At 44.7% G+C, this 24,749-nt stretch overlaps 1 protein-coding gene across 2 annotated transcripts in view; it reads left to right on the forward strand.

Annotated features, from left to right (window-relative positions):
- LOC144694772 (NACHT, LRR and PYD domains-containing protein 3-like) overlaps positions 1-24,749 on the forward strand; it is a 45,195-nt gene that overhangs the window by 9,349 nt on the left and 11,097 nt on the right. For both annotated transcript variants that reach the window (XM_078565349.1, XM_078565348.1), the window contains exons 4-6: positions 2,724-4,461; positions 10,105-10,191; positions 22,176-22,346. In XM_078565349.1, coding sequence (XP_078421475.1) covers positions 2,724-4,461; positions 10,105-10,191; positions 22,176-22,346 — 1,996 coding nt within the window. The remainder of the gene's footprint in view (positions 1-2,723; positions 4,462-10,104; positions 10,192-22,175; positions 22,347-24,749) is intronic.

The raw sequence follows: 24,749 nt of genomic DNA on the forward strand, positions 1-24,749 counted from the left end.
AAGCCAATTTCACACCACAATAGCTTAACCATGATCGCTAAACAGTTCTTCCCGCCGCTGCCTCCCACTCCCCCACCCCTGCCACTCTCAAGGATCAGGCAATCTCCTGGTAGAGGCAAAAATAGAATAGCCCAGAGCCAGTGTGGGAAAACGTTCCCTCGTATTCTTCTCTGACCTCCTCAGTTGATCGAATCCAATTCAGGAAATCATGTTGTCCAGTTGTTACCTATAAGCCAGTTACTTTCTACATGATGCGATCTCTGTCCAAGTCAGGAACTGGTCCAGCTCCCTCTTCAGAGTCAGCACCGACCATAGCAACTGGAAACTCATTCCAAAGGCTCTCAGTTCTCCGGGCAGAGAAAAAAAACACTGAATATGCTGTTTATTCCTACACTTACATAGTTTAAACTAATCCTCCCCAATTTGATAAACTGGCATAATCTACCAATCGGGACTCTGTCCAGGCATTCATGTATTTACTAGGCCTCTGTAAATTAGCGTAATTCTTTGCTGCTTGAAATTAAACAAATTAAAATCCTTGAGCCTGTCTCAGTAGCTGAGCTTCTCTAAACTGGGAATCATTCCTGCTGCTCTCCTTTGGAACTTTTCCAATGACACTATATTACCCAAAACGTAGGGATAACCAAAACTGCACACACTATTGAGATGTGGTCTGACCAGGAACATGTACAGGCAATGTGATAGCTTTTGTTTAACACTGATTGGTTCCATTAATATAAACTCAAAACTTTGCAGAAAAACTGTAGTTAAATCTAACACTGATCATTAACCTTCAGTGATCTGTACACAGTAGCACCAAAATCATTTTTATCTCTCACCCTGTCTCAGTATTGTTCCCTGCAAATGATGCTTGGATTCAATATTGGCCCAATCAATATGTATGAGGTAGTTATCTGAATGGAACACGGTTTGCCAATGTGTATCCATAGTTGTAGCACATCTAAACGTTTTATTGGATTTGATCGCCCTCTACTATCTTAATCTTCAAATCGATGTTTTTGTCATCTGAAAACGTATATATTGTACTCCAAACACCCTACTATTTGTGTTAGTGATTCATATTTTCACCCTTGTCCAGCTCATGAATACAGATTGTCAAAGTCATGGACGAACCCTTGGGAGAGATCACTTGTAACATATCTTCAAATTAAATTTTAGGTTCGGGATTGAAGAGATTTCCTAATCCAGAGTTTCAAATTTTAACTCACACTCCATCAAATGAAGTAACCTAGTGTGAGGATGCTTATCGAAGGCTTTCTGAAAGTCTAGAGTGACAATGTCCACCAGATTTCTCCCATGCCCTATCCTAGTGACTTCCTCAATAAACTCCACCAAATTTGTTGGACACAAGCTAATTTTTTTGAAGTTGTGTTGTGAATTTCTAATGGCCTCTTCCCTTTCCCAGTGATCATCAAGAACATGCCTTATTATCCCTTCCACCATTTGTCCCTTTTTAAATTGTACGGATAATGTTAAAGAAATTTGAAACATTACATTTTTATTATTTCACGGAACAGAATGAGAGATCAGAAAGTCTTCTATCTGAAATGAGAATATCTACAGATATTCACGCAACAGAGCATTAATGTGGAGAAATGTGAGGAAAAGGGAATATTCAGGGTGACTGGGAATCTACTGACACATTTCCTCATGGCGGTGAAAGAGAGCTCACTATTCTACTCAAAGAATAATCCTACAATTCACGGGTTGTGTTTGAACCCAATGTAATAATTAAAATAAATATATTTTTAATTTTCAAAAACTACATTGTGGGAAATTAGGAGCAAAATTAATTATTTGTAAACAGTTCAAATAAACTGTGAATGTTCCTGCTCTAATGTTACATGGAGTGAAGTAGGTAGTTGTTCTATTTCTAGTTCTGATCAGTAAGAGGACAGGACTATTGTAAAAACACAATCAATGTATGCATGTGTAAAACTCCTGAAAAATTGTTAACGATTTCTGAAACGCAGGACAACAGGAAAAGGATTATTCTTTTTGAGTTCTCTGCCCGAAGGCAGGTCCGACTCACAGCTAAACCATGGTAGGGCAAGGAGGCAGGTCCAAGATCACCCCAGCTGGAATGGAATCAAACCCCATGCTGTTGGCACCAACCTGATCCACACTGGCCACCCAGAAAACTGAGCCAATCGGCCCTAATATCTCAGATAACCTGCCCACAGCCTGATAGAATACCAGAAGGACTCTTGCTCTCCAAGTGCACAGTGATATCAAAGATAACTTGGTGAATGCAGGTTACAATAACAGTGGGACTCCTGAACAATTACATTCACTCCCTCTCCCACTCCTACCCAATGTCCTATTTACCATTGCTGCAGATGATTGGCTTCACTGAGGATTTCATAAACTGATTGACAAGAACATCTACCGCCATATAACCAGGGACTTTGTGGATTTGTAATAAGGTGTCTAGAGTAAAGGCAGGTCAAAGAGTGTTAACCAACAGAGAGAAAATATCATCTTTATAAAATCTCCATGTTCAGTAAATATTAGAACCAAGTGACGACTTTAAATTTTTCTTGCCTATTGCTCACTTTCAAGCGAGGTTTCCAATAATTGAGCTTTAATTCCTGCACAAACTTCGATTGAAACCATAAAATGAATCTATCTATTCAGCAAGATCATATTGAGAAGCCTTTTATGTTACTACAACTAACATTTTCTGCCTATTCTAATTGAAGGTGTTCAACAGAAACACAAGGAGATCCTCCAGGTTCAAACTGAAACACTGAGAGTGAACACTATCCTAATAAAGGAGAAGGTTAAGATTTTCCAGCTGGTTGATCGATACGTTGAGCTAACGATCATTTCTAATGTTCGAGATCGGACACTTGTAGAACATGAACTGCTGGCAAGAGGCCGGGACCATGAAGAGTGGAGAAAGAAAGATCTCCGGAGAGAACTGGAAAAAATCCAAACTGATCAATTGTCCAAGAGCAGTTTTTCCCTGAGAAAATCCAAATCTGGGAGTTCAGCAGCAGTGAGTGGAGTCCCAGGGATCGGAAAAACAACAATGGTACAAAAGATTGTTTATGACTGGGCCACTGGGAAAATATACCCATACTTTCAATTTGTTTTCAGTTTTAAATTCCGGGATTTGAACAATATTAACAGTAGAATAAATTTCAGGAATTTGATACTGGATCAGTATCCTTACTTTGGGAATGTTCTGGGAGAGCTCTGGAAGAACCCAGAGGGATTGCTGTTTATATTCGATGGTTTGGATGAATTCAAGGACAGGATTGATTTTGCTGACAATCGGAGAAATACAGAACCTCAGTTCATGTGCCCAGATCCCGAATGCTGGTGTGAAGTGTCTGACATTGTGTACAGTTTAATACAGCACAAGCTGCTCCCAGGATGTTCAATGCTAGTGACCAGCCGCCCCACTGCATTACTTTTATTAGAAAAGGCCAAGATCAGTGTCTGGGCTGAAATCCTGGGATTTGTTGGTGATGAACGGAAGGAATATTTCAACAAGTTTTTTGAAGATCAGGCAGTGTCAGAAGCTGTTTTCAAACACGTGGAGGAGAACGAGATCCTGTACACGATGTGCTACAACCCTTCCTACTGCTGGATCCTCGGTCTGTCACTGGGTCCCTTCTTTACACAAAGAAACAGGAAACACCAGCAAGTTCCCAAGACCATCACCCAACTATATTCCTACTATATTTACAACATTCTGAAAAACCATAGCCTAGAGATTTTAAGCCCCCGTGATCTGTTCCTGAAGCTTGGTGAGATGGCCTTCACAGGAGGCTCTGAGAAGAAGATTGTGTTTAGAAATGGAGATTTGATCAAGTACAATCTGCAACCTTCCCAGTTCCTGTCTGGGTTCCTGATGGAACTTTTGGAGAGAGATGATTCTATCCAGAGTGTGGTTTACACGTTCCCACATCTCACCATCCAGAAGTTTATAGCTGCACTCGCACAATTCCTGTCTCCCGATCCCAAGGACATCCAGAAACTCCTCAGTGAAGCATACAGTGAAAAAGATGGGAGATTTGAGATATTTCTCCGTTTTGTTGTTGGTCTCTCCTCCCCAAGGTCGGCTCGGCCCCTGGAGGAGTTTCTGAGTCCATTTCTTCATCAAACAACCTGTCGAGTGATTGACTGGGTGAAGGAGAAGGTTAAAGGTCAGATTGGAAACACAGCGACTGAAACTGGTAAAAGGAACCTCCTGAACACATTGCACTACCTGTTTGAGTCTCAGAATAAAGCACTGGCTCAGGCCACAGTGGGATCTGTGGAAACACTTGCATTTAGTGGATTGCAACTGACCCCGATTGACTGTGTGGTCCTATCTCATGTCCTTGGACTCTGTGATACAATAAAACACCTCGATCTACACGGGTGCTACATTCAGTGTGAAGGACTCCAGCGGCTGGAATACGTTCTGTACAAATGTCAGAAATTGAGGTAATTGCTTATTTGGTCCTGTAGCTCGTATTTTCATTATTGAAGTAAAATTTACTATCTTATAAATGAGAAAGTAAATAACTTCCAGTTCAAGAAAAAAGAGGCAGAGCCAGAAAAAACTTTACAAAATAAGATGTGTAAAATTCCAAATTGGAAAATAAGAATAATGCCTTTGTGAACAAATTGTTGGTATACTTCATGGTGAATCAAATAGTTTAAGCGTGGGATTTTGATGATAAGAAATAGTGCTAATTATTTACAAACGGAACAGAATATAGACAGTCTAAGGGTAATAAACACCGTGGAGATAAAAATAACTTAAATAGTAATAATTATAAACCATATCAACTGTAAGCTGTACTGATCACAAGGGAAAATAAATCCTATATATCATCATAATTAATCAAATTGTTTCTGGTGGGAGGGTGAAATATCTTAAATTTAGATAATTACCTAAGAAGACTTTTCGAATTCTAATTATTTAAATTTGCTCCCAATTCTGTTCATTTAATGTAGAAACCTGCTGCTGATCTATAAGTTCGAATTCCCCCATTGCACGTTGATACCCAGAATGCAGCCACATGCTGGACAACTGGGAGGTATTTTCAGGAATCTGTACCACTGACTGGTTCTTACACAGAGTGGACAGTCTCTGGTAGAAATGACAGTTGATGTATAACCGGATTTTCTGATAATCCACCCCATATCTGTGAAACTGATGTAAGCAGGGAACTCCTAGAAATTCCCTTGAAATATAATAAGAGCTGCACCTGCAGTTAATGTAGAGGTTATTTAATGGGGAATAACATGGGAAACACCCCTCCCATATCAACTAGGGGAACAGGGACATGTCAACTTTGTAACAGGACAGAATAAACTTTCCTTGTTGCATGAAATCCAGCGGATAGATTTTACAGCAGCAGTTAGCACACTTTGACAATATCCAGCAATAGCTGGAAATCAAGATGTGGAAGGGAGAGCGGAACCTGGTGAAATTAGAATCACTAGGGAAGCAGTGCTGAGTGAACTGATGGAGCTGTAGGCTGACAAGACTCCGCGTCCTGATGGGCTTCATCTTAGGGACTTAAAAGAGGTGACTAATGAGGTAGTGGATGCACGGGTGTTAATTTTCCAATATTCACCAGATTTCGTAAAGGTTCCATCAGATTGGAAAGTAGCAAATATAACCCCTCTATTCAAGAAGGGAGGGGGGCAGAAAGCAGAAAACTATAAGCCAGTTAGCTTGACATCTGAAGTGGGGAAGGTGTTAGAATCGATCATTAAGGTGGTCAGAGCTGGGCACTTAGAGAAACTCAAGGTAATCGGGAAGAGTAAACATGGTTTTGTGAAAGGGAAATCATGTTTAACTAATTTAATGACGTTCTTTGAAGGAGTGACATGTGCAGTGGATAGAGGGGAGCCTGTAGACATACTGTGCTTGGATTTCCAGAGGCATTTGATAAAGTGCCACATCAAAGGTTATTGCATAAAATAAAGACCATGGTGTAGGGATTAACATATTAGCATGGATAGAAGATTGGCTGGCTTTCAGAAAACAGAGACTATGCATAATTGGGTCTTTTATCTGATTGGCAGGATGTAACGAGTAAATGCCGGGAGTGCTAAATTTAAGGAGAACAGGTTCCATTTCAAACCCATATAAATTAGAATCATTTTTTTTGTCTGCTTAGTGTTCTGCTGAGTGTTGTATTTATTTGTTGTCCATCATTTGGGCTATAAAATGGGCATTGTGGGCTCACACCTCCTGAATGTGTAATATCCACTTGTTAACAATTTCAGATTACTGAATGGCATGCTGGACCCTCTATTAGTAAAGTGCATGGCAGCCTGGATACTGTGCAAATTTCTCACCTTCACATTCTGCCAAACTCCCACCCTCCAACTGGACCAAAGCTTTAAAGACACTCAGACATTGTCACTGGCAGTGAAGCCTTTGTTCATCATGTTGTCTTGGAGGCCCAGCCAATCTCTCTTTCCTCCTGCCTTCGTGACTGTGCCCTGCAGCACACTGGCACAAGATTGCACATACTGAGGCCTTCCTCACCCTGGCCACTTTCATGAGGTCAATGAGGCCCTTCTGGCATTGAGGCCAGGTTCTCCTGACAAGCCCAACATTGCTGACCCCTTCAGCTCCTGCTCCCAGGCAGCACGTGTTTGGCTTGGCTTCTCCCTCTTCCCACCGGATGGCATCAGCTGCTCATGTTGGTTAGACACTGCATGGAGGAGGGCTCTGAGTGAGTCCTCATTAAATCGAGGGGCTGGTTTGGCCCTTCTCCTCTCTCTCTCCCCTCGCTGCAATGGCGCAGACATCTCTGAAGGAAAACATGCAGCAACTAGACAACTCCTCCATGCAACGGTTCAAAAAGAATGCCAGCTCTGCTCAGTGGAAAAGTTTGGAGACAGCAGAACTCATAAATAAACACTCAGTTTAACAGCCTGGAAATAGCTGAAGTCCTAGTGACCCTTCAAGCTGTGAACAATGCCAGCATTTGTTGCGTCCCCTGACACTGCCCCATTCCAGAGGGTCCATTAAGTTACTGACTGTGACTTCGTTTCGGGTCAAGGCCAATGACCACAAAGGCTGGATATGCCGCCCTCCAATACTGATTGGGCAGATGCTCGCCCTCTGTTGGCCTGAAACCCGCCCTCCGTTCGCAATTGGATCAATTAACCGATCATACGCCAAGTTTGAATTGTGGGTTCGGAGATCTTCCCACTTTCGGGTAAATTCCCCCCTCCCCCTCCATACAGGAGCGGATTATCCAGCCTCATCTGTGGGGATTCGGTGGGATTAGGAAACCCCAGAAATTGCTCTGAACTATAGCAATAGTCTCACCTGCAGTAAAGGTAGAGCCTGTTTAATGCTAAATAAAGTGGGGGACAGCCCTTCCCTGTCAACGAGGAGAACAGGGACATTTCAACTTTGTTAAGGGGAGAGAATAACATTTCCTTTTTGCATAAAATCCAGGGGGATGGATTTTAAAGCAACAGTTAGCAGAGTTTCACAATATAATTCACTCCGAGGTGTTATACAGAGTAATGTAATGCACAGAATTATGAAGGACATGGAATCACTGCTTGAATTCTTGGAAAATTGGATCGTTCTCATGAAAGCCCAGAATTAACGAAGAACAGAATGAGACAAGTTTCTTCAAACTTAGCCGGCCAGTCACTGAGCTTCAGGAGAGTAATTCTGATCATCAGGGATTGAGGCCAAACTGGGGGACATTTAGTGGCTGCACACAGACAACTCTCTATCTAATAAACATTGAGAGGGGTGAAAGTGGTATTCACCAGTAGTCAAATTAGTGATAGTGAATTGTTCACCAGTTTACACTGCTCACTGTTTCCTTTTCCCTTCAATGAAAGGAGAATCGGGTGAGCTGTAGTATGGGCGGGTGATCCAATATCACCCACCATACACTATCGACAAAAGATCAAATTACCCCCAATAGATTTAATTTACAGTAACAGTAAAATCTCTGCATTGATTTCTGATGTTGCTTCCATGTTTCCTGTGATATTGGGAAAAGCAATTGAATCAGATCTGAGTTTTTATTCAATGTAATTACATTTCGGGGCTCCTGGAAGGAGGGAAACAGAGGCAGCGGAGGGAGCAGAGGAAAGTGCCAAGAAAACTGGCACCGGCAGTGTGTCAATTTCATGATGCTGATGCTCGTTTCATCATGAATCACCAAGAGTAGGCGGGTTGGGACAGGAATCTCAATTAAGACAGTTGAGAACTTTGTTCAGCACATAATAAGGTTTGAGATTTAAAGTTCTAAAGGAGCGGACAGTTTATCTGTTCATCTGAAGGGAATTGGGCACAGAGTGGGAGCCAGCCATGGCTGCCACAGCCCGATAAGGCCAGTGGGGCAGGCACTAAGCAAGGGGGTTCCTTGATGCTGCTGAGGTGGCAGTGAGAGTGGAAACTCAGGATTTCAATGGGGTTGGCACTCCCAGCAGTGCGGAGGGAAACTCAGGATTTGAATGTGGTTGGCACACCCAGCAGTGCGGAGGGAAACTCAGGATTTGAATGTGGTTGGCACTCCCAGCAGTGCGGAGGGAAACTCAGGATTTGAATGTGGTTGGCACTCCCAGCAGTACGGAGGGAAACTCAGGATTTGAATGGGGTTGACACTCCCAGCAGTGCGGAGGGAAACTCAGGATTTGAATGGGGTTGGCACTCTCAGCAGTGCAGAGGTAAAAGAGGGAGAAAGGCTGCCATGAACAATTGAGAGGCCACCTTCCCAGAAGGAAGGCTCCGGCTGTCAGATGTTGGATGAGGGGCAACACCCTCCGCAGGGAAGGCAGAACCCCAGGTATCTGAAGGGCACGGGAGAGGAAAGATGGGCAGGAAGGCAACAGAGGCCAAACATTCAATGCAGGAACTATTGCTGAAGACGGAACTATCAATGCCCAGTGATGGTGGATATTGTGACCCTTCAGGCATTGGCCACACACATCTGTGTCCTCAATGCTGAATAGCTCACAGCGCTGGTCACAGTTATTGTGGCATTGAACTCCTTCACTTCTGGCTCCTTCCAAGGATCAGGTGTGAACCTTAGAGACATGTCACATGTGGCTGCTCACCAGGCCATCTCACAGATCATGGATTCACTTTTTGCCAGAGCTGGACAGCGCAATCATTTAATAACAGAGAGGCCTTGCAGGGACACAGGGATTTCCCCCAGGAGCAGGGTATCACTGATAGAACCCATTGGCCATCAAGGCACCCAGTGACTGGTCAGTGAGATCCAAACAGGAAGGGCTTCCACTCCCTTAATGGCTCGTCTGTGACCACAACAAAAACTTCCTCCATGTGTGCACTCACTTTCCTGGCAGCTGCCATGATACTTCATCCTCCAAAGTGTGTGTCCTAAAGGATAACGGATATTCCTCAAAGTGATGTTCCTGAGCTCTCTGTGGGAGTCCCAGAAAGAGGCACAATGGTTGGACAACCATTGATCAGGACATCAGGCTTCTGAAGATGTGATCCCAGTGCCTGAGCCAGTCGGGTGCTGAGCTCCAATCCCCTCTTGCAAGTGTCTCTGTCAGTGTGGAAATCTGCTGCATTCTCCATAACATGGCTCTCCAGAGAGGTGTGGACCTTGAGGACAATGAGGCACCGGGATGACACAGCTCATCGAGGGAACAGCAGGCTGTGAGAGAGGAGGTGAAGGGAGAGGACGCTGAACAAAGTGGAGCCCCTGTTGCATGATGAGGTGGCTTCCTCCTGCCCCCCTCGGGGAAGAGGAACTCGCCCCCACCCCCTCCCTCATGGCCTCCGGTTTGGCAGCGATAAAGTGAGGGGGATTCCCTGCCCTGGGTGCCACGCCCCGGGCTTCCCTGTGACATCTCACTTCCTTCTGGTGCTGTGGGAGGCTTTGGTACAAACTCCTGATCTCTCCCTCAGGACAACCAGCAGCCTCAGTGATGGCTGCCAAGTGAACAGGAAATCTGTCTCCATGACAAATAATGACGTCCCCATGCAAAAATCATAACTTTAATCTCTTTCCCACCGGTTGTGAGTTTCTGACCCAAAATAACCCCAGTTCCTGTTCCTTGCCTCCATTGTGAAAATTCAGCCTGTTTTAATGTGTTTCTCACTTCTCTGTTTAGACTGAGTGAAAATAATCTGGGAGATTCAGGAGTGAAACTACTGTCTTCGGCACTGAGGAATCCAGGCTGTAAAATACAGGAACTGGAGTAAGTACCAGACTGTTAGAGTTTGTGTTTATAATAACCGAATGTCTGACACTGTATATTATTATTGGTATCAGGACTTGGGTTATTAGTAGCACTATGTATGTTATTATGACTATCAGTAATAGGATTAATATTAATCAGTGGGGTGAAAATGGACATGGAAATGGCAGGGATGTAGAACAGGTAAAATCACATTTTCTGGTGTCTATAGGAACTCCTGATATTGAGCTCTATTGAAGCAGACCCATATCGCAGATGCCCGATGCAGTGCTGACTAGTCTGCAACTCCATACATGTCCAATTTCACCCCTGCCTGTATTTTATCCAGATTTCCACTGTTTTCTTTCCCTCTGATCCCCAGGCTGTGTAACAACACTCTCAAAGGTTCTTGTGCTAAGGATCTTGCCTCTGCTCTCAGTACAAACCAGTCACTGACGAACCTGGACCTATGTAATAATAAACTGAAAGATTCTGGAGTGAAACTACTGTCTTCAGCTCTGCGTAATCTGGATAGTAAAATACAGAAACTGAGGTAAGTACATAAGAAGATAAGAAATACGAGTGGGAGTAGGTCATTTGGCCCCTCGAGCCTGCTCTGCTATTCAATAAGACCGTGGCTGATCTGCTTGTGTTTCAAATTTCACATTCTATCTGCTGCTGATAATCTTTGATTCCCTTGCTTAACAAGAATCGATCCAGCTCCGCCTTAAAAATATTCAATAACCCCACCTCCACCACCTTCTGAGGCAGAGAGTTCCACAGTCTCACAACTGCCTGAGAGAAAAAAAATCCTCATATCTGTCCTTAAATGAAAAACCCTAATTTTAAAAACAGTGACCCCGAGTTCTGGACTCACCCACATGAGGAAAAATCTTTTCCATATCCACATCATCAAGACCATTCAGCATCTTATACACTTAAATCAAATCACCCCTCATGCTTTTAAACTCCAATGGAAACAAGCACAGTCTGTCCAACCTTTTCCCATAAGACAACCCACTTATTCCAGGTATCAATCCAGGAAACCTCCTCTGAACTGCCTCCAACGCATTTACATCCATCCTTAAGTAAGGGGACCAAAACTACACACTATTCAAGATACGGTCTTACCAATACCCCGTATAACTGAAGTATAACATCCTTACTTCTCTGTTCAATTCCCCTTTAATAAAGGGCAGCATCCCATTAGCCTTCTGAATTACTTGCTGTACCTGCATACTAACTTTTTATGACTCATGTACTCAAACACTTAGATGCATCTGCACCTCGGAATTCTGCTGTCGTTCCCTGTTTAAATAATTCTCTACTTTTTTATTTTTCCTGCCAATATGAATAACTTCACATTTTCCCACGTTATAATCCGTTTGCCAGATTTTTGCTCACTCACTCAACTTATATATATCCATCTGCAACCTCCTTCTATCCTCTTCACAACATAGTTTCCAACCTATTCTTTGTGTCATCTGAAAATTTAGTTACCATAAAATATTTGTTCATTTCATTTTCCATTTCCTCATTATCTACTAATAACTCCCCACTGTCACTCTCTAGAGGACCAACACTCACTTTACTTAGTCTTTTCCTTTTTCAGTACCTGTAGAAACTCTTGTCCATTTTTGCATTTCTAGCTAGCTTCCTCTCATGTGCTAATTTATTTCTTCTGATTAACCTTTTAGTCATTCTTTGCCATTCTTTATATTCTGACCAATCATCTGTCCTGCCACTCATCTTTGCACTGTTATATGCATTTTCTGCTTACCTGAACTCCTTTATTTAACCACGGCTGGTTAACTAAATAAGTTAAGGATTTTTTTCTTTATCGTAGGAATATACTTATTCTGAATATTCTGAAATATCCCTTTAAATGTTTCTCTATCGACATATCCTAAAGCTAAGTGTCCCAGTTCACTTCTGCTTGCTCAGCTTTCATGCCCACATAGTTGCCCTTATTTAAATTTAAGGTACTAGTCTCAGACCCATTCTCCTCCCTTTCAAACTGGATGTAAAATTCAGTCATATTGTGGTCGCTACTACTGAGTTCTGCCTTCACTTTCAGGTTGCAAATTATTCTTGTCACGTTACACAATACCAAGTCTAATATAACCTGCTCCCTGGCTGGTTCCGGAACATGCTGCTCTAAGAAACTATCTCGAAAGCATTGTAAGGACTCCTCATCCAGGCTACACTGCCAATCTGATTTTTTCAGTTTATATGTAGATTAAAATCACCCATGATTATTGCGGTCCCTTTATCACAACCACCCAATATTTCTTCTTGTCCTCCATTGTGGTTACTGTTAGGAGGCCTGTAGACCACTCCGACTAGTGACTTTTTCCCCTACTATTTCTCAACCCCACTCAAACCGACTCTATATTCTGAACTCCTGAAGCAAGGTCATCTCTAATGGTTGCACCAATGCTATCTTTGATCACCAGTGCTACCCCTCCACCTTTACCTAGCTTCCTATTCTTCAATGTCATGCACCCCTCAGTATTCAGGACTGAATCCTTGTCATCCTGCAGCCACGTCTCCATTATGGTTATCAGGTCATATTTATTTATTTCTGCCTGCTCTATCAATTCATTTACTTTGTTATGAATGCTCCATGCATTCAGGTACAAAGCCAATAGTTTTGCCTTTGTTATCTTTGTAACATCTAGTCTTGACTGTTGGTGTATTCTCTGTCCTTTCCCTTTGGCCTTTCCTGCCATTCTCTGTCCCTCATTTCTCATATTACTATTTTGTTTTCCTGTCTTGACTCTACCCCTTGATTTGCTACATCTAGCCAAGTTTGATCTCTCACTCACCGCCCCCACCACCGCCCTTCCCTATGCACCCCATTTGGTTCAAAGCCCTCTCTACATCCCTAGTTACGCAATTCACAGGAACACTCATCCCAGCATGGTTCAGGTGTGGACCGTTCCATGGTACAGCCCCCACTTTCCCCAGTACTTGTGCTTGTGCCCCACAACCCGGAACCCATTCCTCCCCACACCAGTCTTTGAGCCACGCATTCGTCTCTCTAATTTCATTTGCCCTCTGCCAATTTGCACGTGGCTCAGGTAATATCGCAGAAAGTACTACCTTTGAGGCTCTGCTTCTTAATTCGGTACCTAGACCTTCACACTGACTTTGCAGAACCTCTTTCCTTTACCTGCCTATGTACTTACATGGTCTATGACAATTGGATCCTCCCCCTCCCACCAAGTTCCTCTCCAGCTCTGAATAGATGTCCTGACCCCTGGCACTGGGCAGGGAGCACAGCTGTCTGGACCCTCACTCCTTGCTACAGAGAAGAATGTCAGTTCCCCTCAACAAAGTGCCCAGTCATTTCTCCCCCTCCCTTGTGTTGAGCAGAGCCTGCAGTTTGGCTTCCAGGTCAATAAGCCTGGTCTGGAATTCCTCTAGCTGCTTACAGTTTCTGCAGCCATGTTTGTCATGAATCGCCTTGGCACCCAAGCGTCTCACATCCCACAGCTGCAACGTAACACCTGTCCTGCCATTTTACCCTATCTTATTTAGTTCACTTAACTGAATGACTTTATTCCTATGTGTGCTACAATTTACTGTGCTTATTGAATGTGAGTACCACTGACAACTAAAAGTTAGACGCTTCTTGAATACACAGGTATGTGTTTCAGGTGTTTGTTTTAATTATTTTTTTAATGCATGTTTAAATTTTAATTTTAAGGTTTTAAAGTTTTGGATTTTTTAATTTCAAAGTCTCAGTTATTTTTATTTATAGATCTACCTTAACTCCCACACCAGTCCTAGCGCTCACACTTTCCCTTCCACTGGGCACTTACTGGCCAATCAACGCACTGGCTTCCTGTGACGTCACAATTGCCTTCCCCCCCCACCCCCCCTACTGCTGCCTGACAGCAGCTGAAACGGTGCATTCCTCAGCTCCCAACTGCCCCCTGCAGCTCCGCTCCCACTCCCAGCAAGGTCGGCCGCTCTGCAATCCCTGGTCTTTATTTGTAGGCATTAGTATCAGTCATGGTGACTTCAACAACAGCATAAACTTTCATTCATATAGCAGCTTTAATATTGTTAATTATCCCAAGACACTTCACAGGAGTGTTATCGAACAGACTTGGGCAGCAAGGAAAATGAGATATTAGGACAGGCAACTAAAAGCCAAGTCAGGGAGGTAGGTTTTAACGAGAGTGTTAAAGGAGAAGAGAGGGGTAGAGAGGTGGAAGGAATTAGGAAGGGAAATCCAAAGCTTGGGGCTGAAGAGCTCACGGCGCAGCTGCCAATGACAATAATTTCCATATTTAATAATCTGAATCATAAACACTGTATGTTATTATTAGTATTGGGAATAGTGTTATTTAAAATAAAACTTACTAATAGGCAGATAATTAGCTTGGCAGCGAAGTTAAAGCCCAAGTAATAAAAGGGACTGTGACAGCATGGATATAAAGTTGTCTGAGTGACAGGAAACAGAAAATAGTTGTTAATGGTTGTTCTTCAGTTCGAGGAAGCAGACAGTGGAGCTCTCCACCGGTTGCTTCAGGACGAGCAGTAATACATTTCTTGATATATGTTCATGACTTAGACTCGGGTGCAACTAAAAATGAGGTGCCAAACTGGTGAAGCTACAACCCAGGACAACTTGCATGCCAACTAATGGGAGAAGCACGTGATCCCACAACCAACCGATAAGATCAAAGTTTTGTACACCTGTCACATCCAGTTGTGAATGGTGACGGGCGATTAAACAGCTCACTGGAGGAAAAGGCTTCGCCAATATTCCCACCCTCAATGGGGGAGGCCAGACACATCTGATGATTATTGGCTGAAACAGTCCAATTTAACTGGGTCAGACCCATTCTTAGACCATTAAAGTTGGCTTTCCCCATATTCTTACTCTGGACTGTTCTTTGTTTTATCCCATAGTCAGCCTAAACCTTACGATACAGTGATCACTCCTTTATACTTGATCCACTTGGCCCATCTCATTCCAAAGAATAATGTCAAGCTGTGCATCCTTTCTCACACTGGAAACACGCTGCTGTATAACAATTTTCTGGTCACTCTAGGAATTCTTGCCCCTCTCCGGCTGTCACATTAATACTATCCCAGTCTATATTTGGATAATTAAAGTTCCCCATTATAACTACTCTCTAATTCTTGCACCTCTCTGGAATTTCCTTGCAAATTTGTTCTTCTACATCTTCTCCTAGTTGGTAGCCTATACACTAGCAGTGTAATTGCACCTTTTTTGTTCCATAGATCGAGCCATATAAATTCTGTCCTTGTCCTCTTTGGATTATCCCCTTTCTCCAGCACTGAAGTATTCTGCTTAATCATTCGAACCACCCCATTCCATTTTCTCCCTTTCCTGAATACCCGATATTCAGGAATAGTTATTACCCAGCCCTGCCATTCGCTGAGTGAGTCCTCTGTTACTGCCAAACACCATATTTCCACATGGCACGTGCACCTGGAACTCACCAATCTTATTTACCACACGCCATGCATTCACAAACATGCTCTGTAACCCTGATTTAGACTTTATTGTCTTCTCCTTTACTCTGTACAGACTTAATAACTTACTATTTCCTACTCGAGCGCTATATATTTCTCCCAACATTCCTTGGTATTCCTCTCTGATATTACCTCCTGGTTCCCACACTCCTGCCAAGTTAGTTTAAACCCTCCTCAATACCAGGAGCAAATCACCAGGAACTCAGTTCCAGCTCTGTTTAGGTGCAATCCATCTGGCCTGTAGAGGTCCCACCTCCCTCAGAGCTGCTTACAAAGTCCCAGCAATTCTAAATCCCTTTCCCCTGCACCATCTTTCCAGCCACTAATTCATCTGCTTACCCTCCTATTTCTGTGTTCACTTGTGTGGGATACGAGGAGATATCCAGAGATTACTGCTTTTCAGGCCGCGCTTGCTAATTTCTTACCTAGCTCCCTAACTTCTGTCTGCAGGGAAACAGTCTCAGTATAGGCTACTGAACTTTAAGAACTGATGCTTCACTTAAGGGGTTATGAATCTTTGGAATTCTCTATCCCAGAGGGTTGTGGATCCCCATCGTTGAATAAATAATTCTAAGGCTGAGAGAGACAGGTTTCTGTTCCCTCATGGGATTGAGCAACATGGGGAGTGGGTGGGAAAGTGGAGTTGAAGACCTAGGTCATCCATGATCATATTGTCTGAGCAGGCTACTCCGGCTCCTATTTCTTTGTTCTTGTGAAGCAAGACCTGGAGAATTTGTAGGCTTGGCCTGATAAGTGGCAAGTAACAAATGCACCACACAAGAGCCAGGCAATTATCATCTCCAACAAGAGAGAATCTAACCTCACCACCACCTCCACCACCACCACCACCCCAAAGAGGCTGGGAATTCTGCAGTGAGTAACTCACCTCCTGACACCCCAAAATCTCTTAACTATCTAGAGGGCCACAAGTCAGGAATATGAAGGAATGCTCTCCACTTGCCTGGATCAGTGCAGCTCTAACAACAATCAAGAAGCTCGACACCATCCAGGTCAAATGAGCATGCTTGAACAGAATCCCATTGACCAACTTAACATCCATTCCCTCCACCACCGACCCACATTGGGGGCAGCATCACACCAAGACTCCGTCAACAGCAACTTCCTAAACCGTGGCCTCTACCACCTGGAAGAACAAGATCAGCAGATGCATCAGAAACTGCAAGTGCCACTCGAAGTCACACACCATCCTGACTTGGAACTATATCCCCGTCCCTGCACTGTCACCTGGTCAAAATGTGCAAGTGAAGCTTGAGATTCAACATACAGATGTGTTCTATATGAGTCTTTACTTAGATACCCATTTAATATAATTAATCTTCCACCTTGTGCAGCTCTGTCGCTGTTTCTTTGAAGGTCCTTAAAATTTCCCTGGAACCGTTAGCACATGAGGAAAAAATATTGGAAATGAATTGAACTCATTCTGTGTTGTCCTTCCATTGTCACCCTTTGCAGGAGCCAGTGAACTGTTAAAGGCCTAGTACTGTTCTTTAAAATAATGGTGAAAGATTAATTTTGTGATGCACCATCTTAAAATTCATTGCAGACACATACACAGCAAGGTGATATGTCACAACAAAATATAACCCTGTGAAACCCAAGTGCAATGGGATGAACCTTTGAAAGTGATGATGGGGGCTCCTACATTGCACTCCCCCTGCCCTGTCAGCTGAGGTGGAGGCAGGGTGCTGACCTTTCTCCTCCGAGGATTTCTATGACCATGGTGATTGTCCTCTGGTTTCCTGAGGTCTGGAGGGCCCCAGCATACTCAGAGCCTCCTGCACAGATACTGGAATCGGCTCTGTTATCGTGGGTTTGTGAGGTGCTGGTGTTCCGGTCAGAGCAGTGGAAGACCCGCTGCCAAATCCAGGAGCACCCTGAGAGAAGCCCCCAGATGGTGCAGGCAGTCACTCCTACACACTTTCAGGACACACTGGACCCTCCCTGCTCACCTGAGGAGTCCGAGGACTTGGTGGTGACTCCAGTCACCTCACCCCCTCTCACCCAGCCATTGCTCATGGAGGTGGTGATGACATGCAGGTCAGTGTGTATCTCCAATCGTTGGTCTGCTGGATTAACTGTCCATCAAGGTCACCAATCTCTCAGTAGAGGATTCCCGGGACACAGCAATACTCATAGCTTGGATGAACTCCTACATCCTTTGTGTCTGGTTACACACAGCTTCCTTATGTTAACATACCTCATGCTGCAGTTCCAACATCTGCTGCCTTGTTGAAGACGCTGGTGACATGTCATCAGCCTGAAGCTTGACATTGCCTTTCTCTCCCATAGCCCTCTGAGTGTGAGTGACCTTGGCTATTACTGTCTCCATCAGCTGCTCGGGCGTGTCTGTGCTGTTCACCAGATTGTGACTCATTTACTAATGGAATGTGACTATCTCCCGACGTGATAGTACCTGCACTGGTGGAGGGTGCGAGGGGAATAATGTGACGGTCCCCTTCTCGTCCTCAGAGGTGGATGGCTGTCACCCGGTCACAGCCGTCGATCTGTGAAAGAAAAAATAGTGTTTCTAGGGAAAAATTAGTATTGTGCTCGCCAGAGGGTCTCCTGTGTCCATCCATTAGGGCACTCATTCTCTCAGCTCCACAACTCACCTCAAAATCAGTGATTGCCCGCCCTGCCTCCAGATCTCCCAATTCATGTGTCTGAATTTCCATGGGTGTAAGGATGAGGAGATCTGGGGCACAGTGACCCATCTTAGCTCAGGCCCTCCCGTCAGCTGTTTTCACCTGCAAGCATAGAAATCTTCATGTAACTCGCCCATCAAAGAGACACACTAGCCTATACTGTTGGCAGCCTGACTGTCCCGCATGGCACCACATGCATGTCTCCTGCATGCAGCACTCACCAGCGTGCAACTCTTGATCTGTCTTCTGCCATTTCAGCTCTTCATTCAGTAACCAGGGCTCCCTCGCTAGTCCCTCCAGAGCTGCTGTGTTTGAAAGTACTGCTGGCTGCCTTTACAGATGGCGCCAGCATTGTCTGAACTGGGACGTCCCCTGTCTGCACCACCGAAGTGGACGGCTCCTCCCACCTGTCAGCTCTGATAATATCGCATTTGTAACTCTGACTACCCATCCCTACGTCCAAACACCCACTTACAATCCGATCAGGCCTTTACCGCCTCCGGTAAAATTCCAGTCATTATCTTCAGTCCCATCACAAACTCCATTGCCAAGCCATTGACCATCCCATGCCCCTCCCTAGCAACCCGGATAAGGACATGGGAATCCTGTGCTTTTGTTTTTTTATCATCATTTCTTTTTCATATTGTCTTTTCCTTGCCACCCTCCCATCCCCATTTCCCTGTTGCTTAAAACCTGTTGATTCGCTGATTTTTTTTTCAATTCTAATGAAAGTGCATTGATAGAAACATTTAACTCTTTTTCTCTCTGCCTGACTTGCTGAGTATTTCCAGCATATTCTATTTAGATTTCAGATTTACACCAACGATAGTATTTTACCTTCTAGGTAAATGGAAGTTGTTTCTTGAATTTCTCACACTATACATTATTATTGTCATTCATGGTCTTTAAAACACTGACTTTACCCTGATCCCTGTTATCTTTCTCACTCTGATCTTCAGACTGTATGGTAACGGTCTCACAGGTTCTTGTGCCGAGGATCTGGCCTCTGCTCTCAGTACAAACCGGTCACTGACAGATCTGTACCTTGGTCTCAATAAACTGGGAGATTCAGGGGTGAATCTATTGTCTGAGGCTCTGAGGGATCCGGACTGTAAAATACAGAAACTGGGGTAAGTACAAACTGTGTGATATTGTGTTTATAACAGCAGGGTATATAATAAAACAATGTCAGCATTGTTACTGGTATAATAAATAAACGCTGTCCAATTTTATTAGTGCCGGTGATAAAGTTATTAATTCAAAAAATCTCCATTTACTCTGATTCAAGTAATTTCTGTCTCTAATCCAATCTATGGGATGTCAGTCCCACAGATGTTTCTGCTGAGAGTGCTGGGGAATAAAGTGATGGTGCACCCTCTGAGGACCCCTCCTCCTCCTCAGAGGTGGGCTGTCCCCCAGTCACAGGAGTCCTTGATTTGTGAGAGCGAGACGAGTGATTCGAGGGCAATGCACGTTACAACACACCCTTCAGATTATTGTGTGTGAACAGTGATGCACACATGAACACTATGTTTTTTGGTCACCGGAGGCTCTCCTATGTCCATCCATTAGACCACTCACTCTCTCACCTCCACAACCCATCTCACCATCAGTAATTTCCGCCCAGCCTCTAGGCTTCCCAGCTCCAGCGCTTCACCTTCCATCAAAGTCCAGAATGAGCCTAAGATGGTGCATCCTGACTGTCCATCATGACACCACAGGGATGGGTCCTGCATGGAGCCATTTGGTCGTCACAAATCAACTGTGACTGGGCCCTCCAGAGAGGCTGACATGTCTCTAACAGCCAATGCTGCTGCCTGGGCATTGCCAGTGGCTGGGTGGGGATGAGCTTTCTACCAATTTCACTTTCATCATAAGTCATAAGTGAAGTTGTCAGCTTCACCCTGTGTGCCGCATTCACGGTCATTATCCTCATCCCCACCACAAACTCCATCCCCTGATCACTGAGGCCCCATATCCTCTAGCGACCCCGGGAAAGGACTTGGGGATGCTGTGATTTTGTCTTGCAAGCAGGGAAATTATCCCTTTGTGGTCGTGACCATAGAATTACAGTGAGTATGACGTGGTTCAACGCCCAACAGAACAACAAAAATGCGTGATTCAGAATCAACTCTCAATCTGTACTGAACTGTTCCTACTTTATTTCCATTTACAGTAAGCTTACACTTAGTCGCACATGTGATATATATGAGATATCATGTCCCTAGACTACCCCTCTCTGAGCTAGCTATTCCCAAAGCTGCTAGTATAACACTTACAATCTCCCCTCGGCTGGTCTTCAGATGAGGATGTAGATCCTGCTTCCGGTGACTGTCTCTGGCTGCAGGTGTGTGTATTATACTGCAGATCTCAGTTCATACTTATACAGCCCTCTGCACAAAATGGGGATTGCGCTTTCTCTGGTGGCCAACTTGGCTGATCTTGTTAGCTTATGTTCTCACTCACTTTAAACAGTGTTTGATCTTTAATCAAGACGTGCAAAGGCCAACTAGATCCTGCTGATGGTTGACCCATACAGGCTTATCTTCCCATTGTCTGATTATAATGTTAGCAGACGCCAAACCAGTTTTCCTACTGTTGTGTTAATAGTCACCTGGAACATGCTGCAACTTGGCTCTCAAAAAGCAAAGTCTCACACCCGGAGTTAATGATTGCTGTCCTTCATGAACCATCATCCCTTTGTCATTTAATCACTCCTGCACTTCCATTTGGTTCCTTTCTTACCTCCCTCTCCCCCATTTCCCTGTCGGTTAAAACCTGCCAAGTCCTGGCTTTTTCCCAGTTCTGATGAAGGTTAACATACTGATACCTGGGCCAGGATTTTTAGGATGGTGGTGTTTCCCATTCCGCCATCCGAAGATTCGGTAGGGAACACATCTCCTCCAACACTGTCTGTCCCAAGGAGATTTCACACTCCAATGAGTGTTAATTGGCTGCAGGCAGGACTTCCACCCCTCACTTGGGAGGAAGTCCTGTCTCTGAGACCTGCTAGACTATCAGATTGGCCGGAAGTTCTCTAGTTCATGCAGTGCCAGAAGCTGCTGTGGACAGGACTGAGACTGCATGCACTCCCCACAGCTTCAGTATTGGGAGTCCAGGAAAAGGGAAGTTTTGGGGTCTCAGGATGAGGAGGATAGGGGAGGCCTTGGGGTTGGACAGTAGGCGATTGGGGTGTCAGGGACTGAGGGCTGGAGGGAGGTCCTGCGGCCACTGGACCTTGGTGGGGCAGCTGGGAGAGTGGAGGATGGGGGGTGCCCGAGGTTAAAAGGGGGCTTCTGATGGAGACACCTCCCTGTCCCCGGCCCCTTCCGCCAAAGGCCTGAATCCGGTTATTTTTCGGCTTCCACCAGACCCAGGAACTCCACCCTCCAACCTAAAAATTGAGGCTGGGTGGGAGAGGGCCCTCAGGTGATCAATAATTGGCCACTTAAGGTCTTCAACTGGGGTGAGGGCGGGTGTCCCGTCTGATGCCCCGCCCATCCCAGCGTCAATCGCTGAGAGGTCTCGGCTGGTGGGAAACCCAGCCCAAAAATTTTACTCTCACCCATTGCTTAAAAACCCCCTGGCAGGTGAGCTTAAAATTCACACTGTTATCTCTAATTCTTTCTTCACATATAGTGTCTGACTTGCTGAGTACTTCCCGCATTTTCCATTTATATTTCAGATTTTCATCATCAATAGTATTTTCCCTCTATATAATGGAGTGTCTCACACTGTACATTACTATTGTCATTAATAGTGTTCCCTCGGACACCGGAGATTTACTTTGATTCCTGTTGGTTTTCTGTCCCTTATCTCCAGTCTGCAGGATAACAATCTCTCAGATTCTTGTGCCGAGGACCTTGCCTCTGTGATCAGTACAAACCAATCACTGACAGATCTGCACCTGGGGCTTAATCGACTGGGAGACTCAGGAGTGAAACTGCTGTCTGTGGCTCTGAGGAACTTGGACTGTAAAATACAGAGACTGAGGTAAGTACCAAACTGTGAGATTATGTTGATAACTGAATGTCTAACAGTACATTTTCAGCAGTGTTATTAGAATAATAAATAAACACTGTCCATTATTATTGATGTCAGTGATAATGTTATTAATGAAAATGAAACTGCATTTACTCTGCAGAAATGGCAGTTGCTGGGATGAAGTGCGTCACCTGTGGGATGTGGGAAATCTGTGACACTTCAAGTGTCCCGGACAACTATATCTGCAGGAAGTGTACCCAATTGCAGCTCCTCACAGACTGCATGGATCGGTTGGAGCAGTAGTTGAAAGCACTTAGGAGTACTCAGGTAGTGGAAAGCGTCATTGACAGGAGTTTTGGAGAAGTGGAGACTCCCAAGGTACAGACAGATAGATGGGTGACCGCTAGAAGGGGCAGGCAGTCAGTGCAGAAATCCCCTGCGGTTGTCCCCCTCTCTAACATGTATACCACTTTGGATACTGTTGGGGGGGGTGGTGGGGGATGGCCAATCAGGGGAAAACAACAGCAGTAGCCAGAGCAGTGGCACTACAGCTGTCTCTGTTGTTCAGGGGGGGTCAAAGCACAAAAGAGCAATTGTCATAGGGGACTCTATAGTCAGGGGCTCAGATAGGCGCTTCTGTGGTCGTGAAAGAGACACCAGGATGGTATGTTGCCTCACTGGTGCCAGGGTCCAGGATGTCTCTGATCGGGTACGGGACATTCTGAGGGGGAGGGAGTACAGCCAGAGGTCGTGGTAACATTGGTACTAACGACATAGGCAGGAAGAGTGACGAGGTCCTGCAGCGGGAGTTAAGGGAGTTAGGCAGAAAGTTAAAAAACAGGAGCTCTAGGGTTGTAATCTCAGGATTACTCCCTGTGCCACGTGCCAGTGAGGCTAGAAATAGGAAGATAGTGCAGCTGAACACGTGGCTGAACAGATGGTGTAGGAGGGAGGGTTTCCGATATGTGGATCAGTGGGATGTCTTCCGGGGCAGGTGGGACCTGTACAAGAATGATGGGTTGCATCTAAACTGGAGGGGCACCAATATCCTGGCTGCGAGGTTTGCTAATGTCACTCAGGAGGGTTTAAACTAGTATGTCAGGGGAGTGGGAACCAGAGCAATAGGTCAGCAGGTGAAATAAAGGACTGGAAACCAGTGAATATGGCCAGTAGGACTAAGAGGAAGGGCAGGCAGGGAGAAATTACTGAACACAATGGGACTGGGGGTCTGAAATGCATTTGTTTCAATGCGAGAGGTATAACAGGGAAGGCAGGTGAGCTTAGAGCTTGGAGTAGTACTTGGGACTATGATGTTATTGCTATTACAGAGACTTGGTTGAAGGATGGACAAGATTGGCAGATAGACGTTCCAGGATTTAAAAGTTTCAGGCAGGATAAAGAGGGATGTAGAAGAGGTGGGTGAGTTGCACAGCTGGTTAAGGGGAATATCACAGCTGTATGACAGGAGGACACCTCGGTGGGCTCATGTAGCGAGGCAATATGGGTAGAGTTCTGGAATAGGAAGGGTGCAGTCACAATGTTGGGGGTTTTCTATAGGCCTCCCAATTGCCGGCGGGAGATTGAGGAACAGTTATGTAGGCAGATTTTGGAAAGATGTAAAAGCAAGAGGGTTGTTGTGGTGGGTGATTTTAACTTTCCCTATATTGACTGGGAATCACTTAGTGCTAGATGTTTGGATGGTGCAGAATTTGTAAGGTGCATCCAGGAGGGCTTCCTGAGGCAATATGTAGATAGTCCAACTAGGGAAGGGGAAATACTGGACCTGGTATTAGGGAATGCACCCGGCCAGATGGTCGAAGGTTCAGTCGGGGAGCATTTCGGGAAAAGTGACCATAATTCAGTAAATTTCAAGGTACTGGTGGATCAGGAAAACAGGAGTCCTCGGGTTAAGGTGCTTAATTGGAGAAAGGCTAATTATAACAAAATAGGCAGGAACTGAGGAATCTAGACTGGAGGCGGATGTTTGAGGGCAAATCAACAACTGACATGTCGGGGGCTTTCAAGTGTCAGTTGATAAGAATTCAGGACCGGCATGTTCCTGCTAGGATGAAGGATAAGCATGGCAAGTTTCAGGAACCTTGGATAACGAGGGATATTGTGAGATTAGTCAAAAAGAAAAGGGAAGCATTCGTAAGGGCTAGAAGGCTGGGAACAGATGAAGCCCGTGGAGAATATAAAGAAAGTAGGAAGAAACTTAAGCAAGGAGTCAGGAGGGCTAAAAGGGGTCATGAAAAGTCACTGGCAACCAGGATTAAGGAAAATTCCAATGTCTTTTATACATATGTAAAAAGCAAGAGGATAGCGAGGGAAAGAGTAGTCCCACTCATGGACAGAGGTGGGAATCTGTGTGTGGAGCCAGAAGAAATGGGAGAGATACTAAATGAATACTTC

This window comes from Cetorhinus maximus, chromosome 20, assembly GCF_964194155.1.
Source record: "Cetorhinus maximus chromosome 20, sCetMax3.hap1.1, whole genome shotgun sequence".
NCBI lineage: Eukaryota > Metazoa > Chordata > Chondrichthyes > Lamniformes > Cetorhinidae > Cetorhinus > Cetorhinus maximus.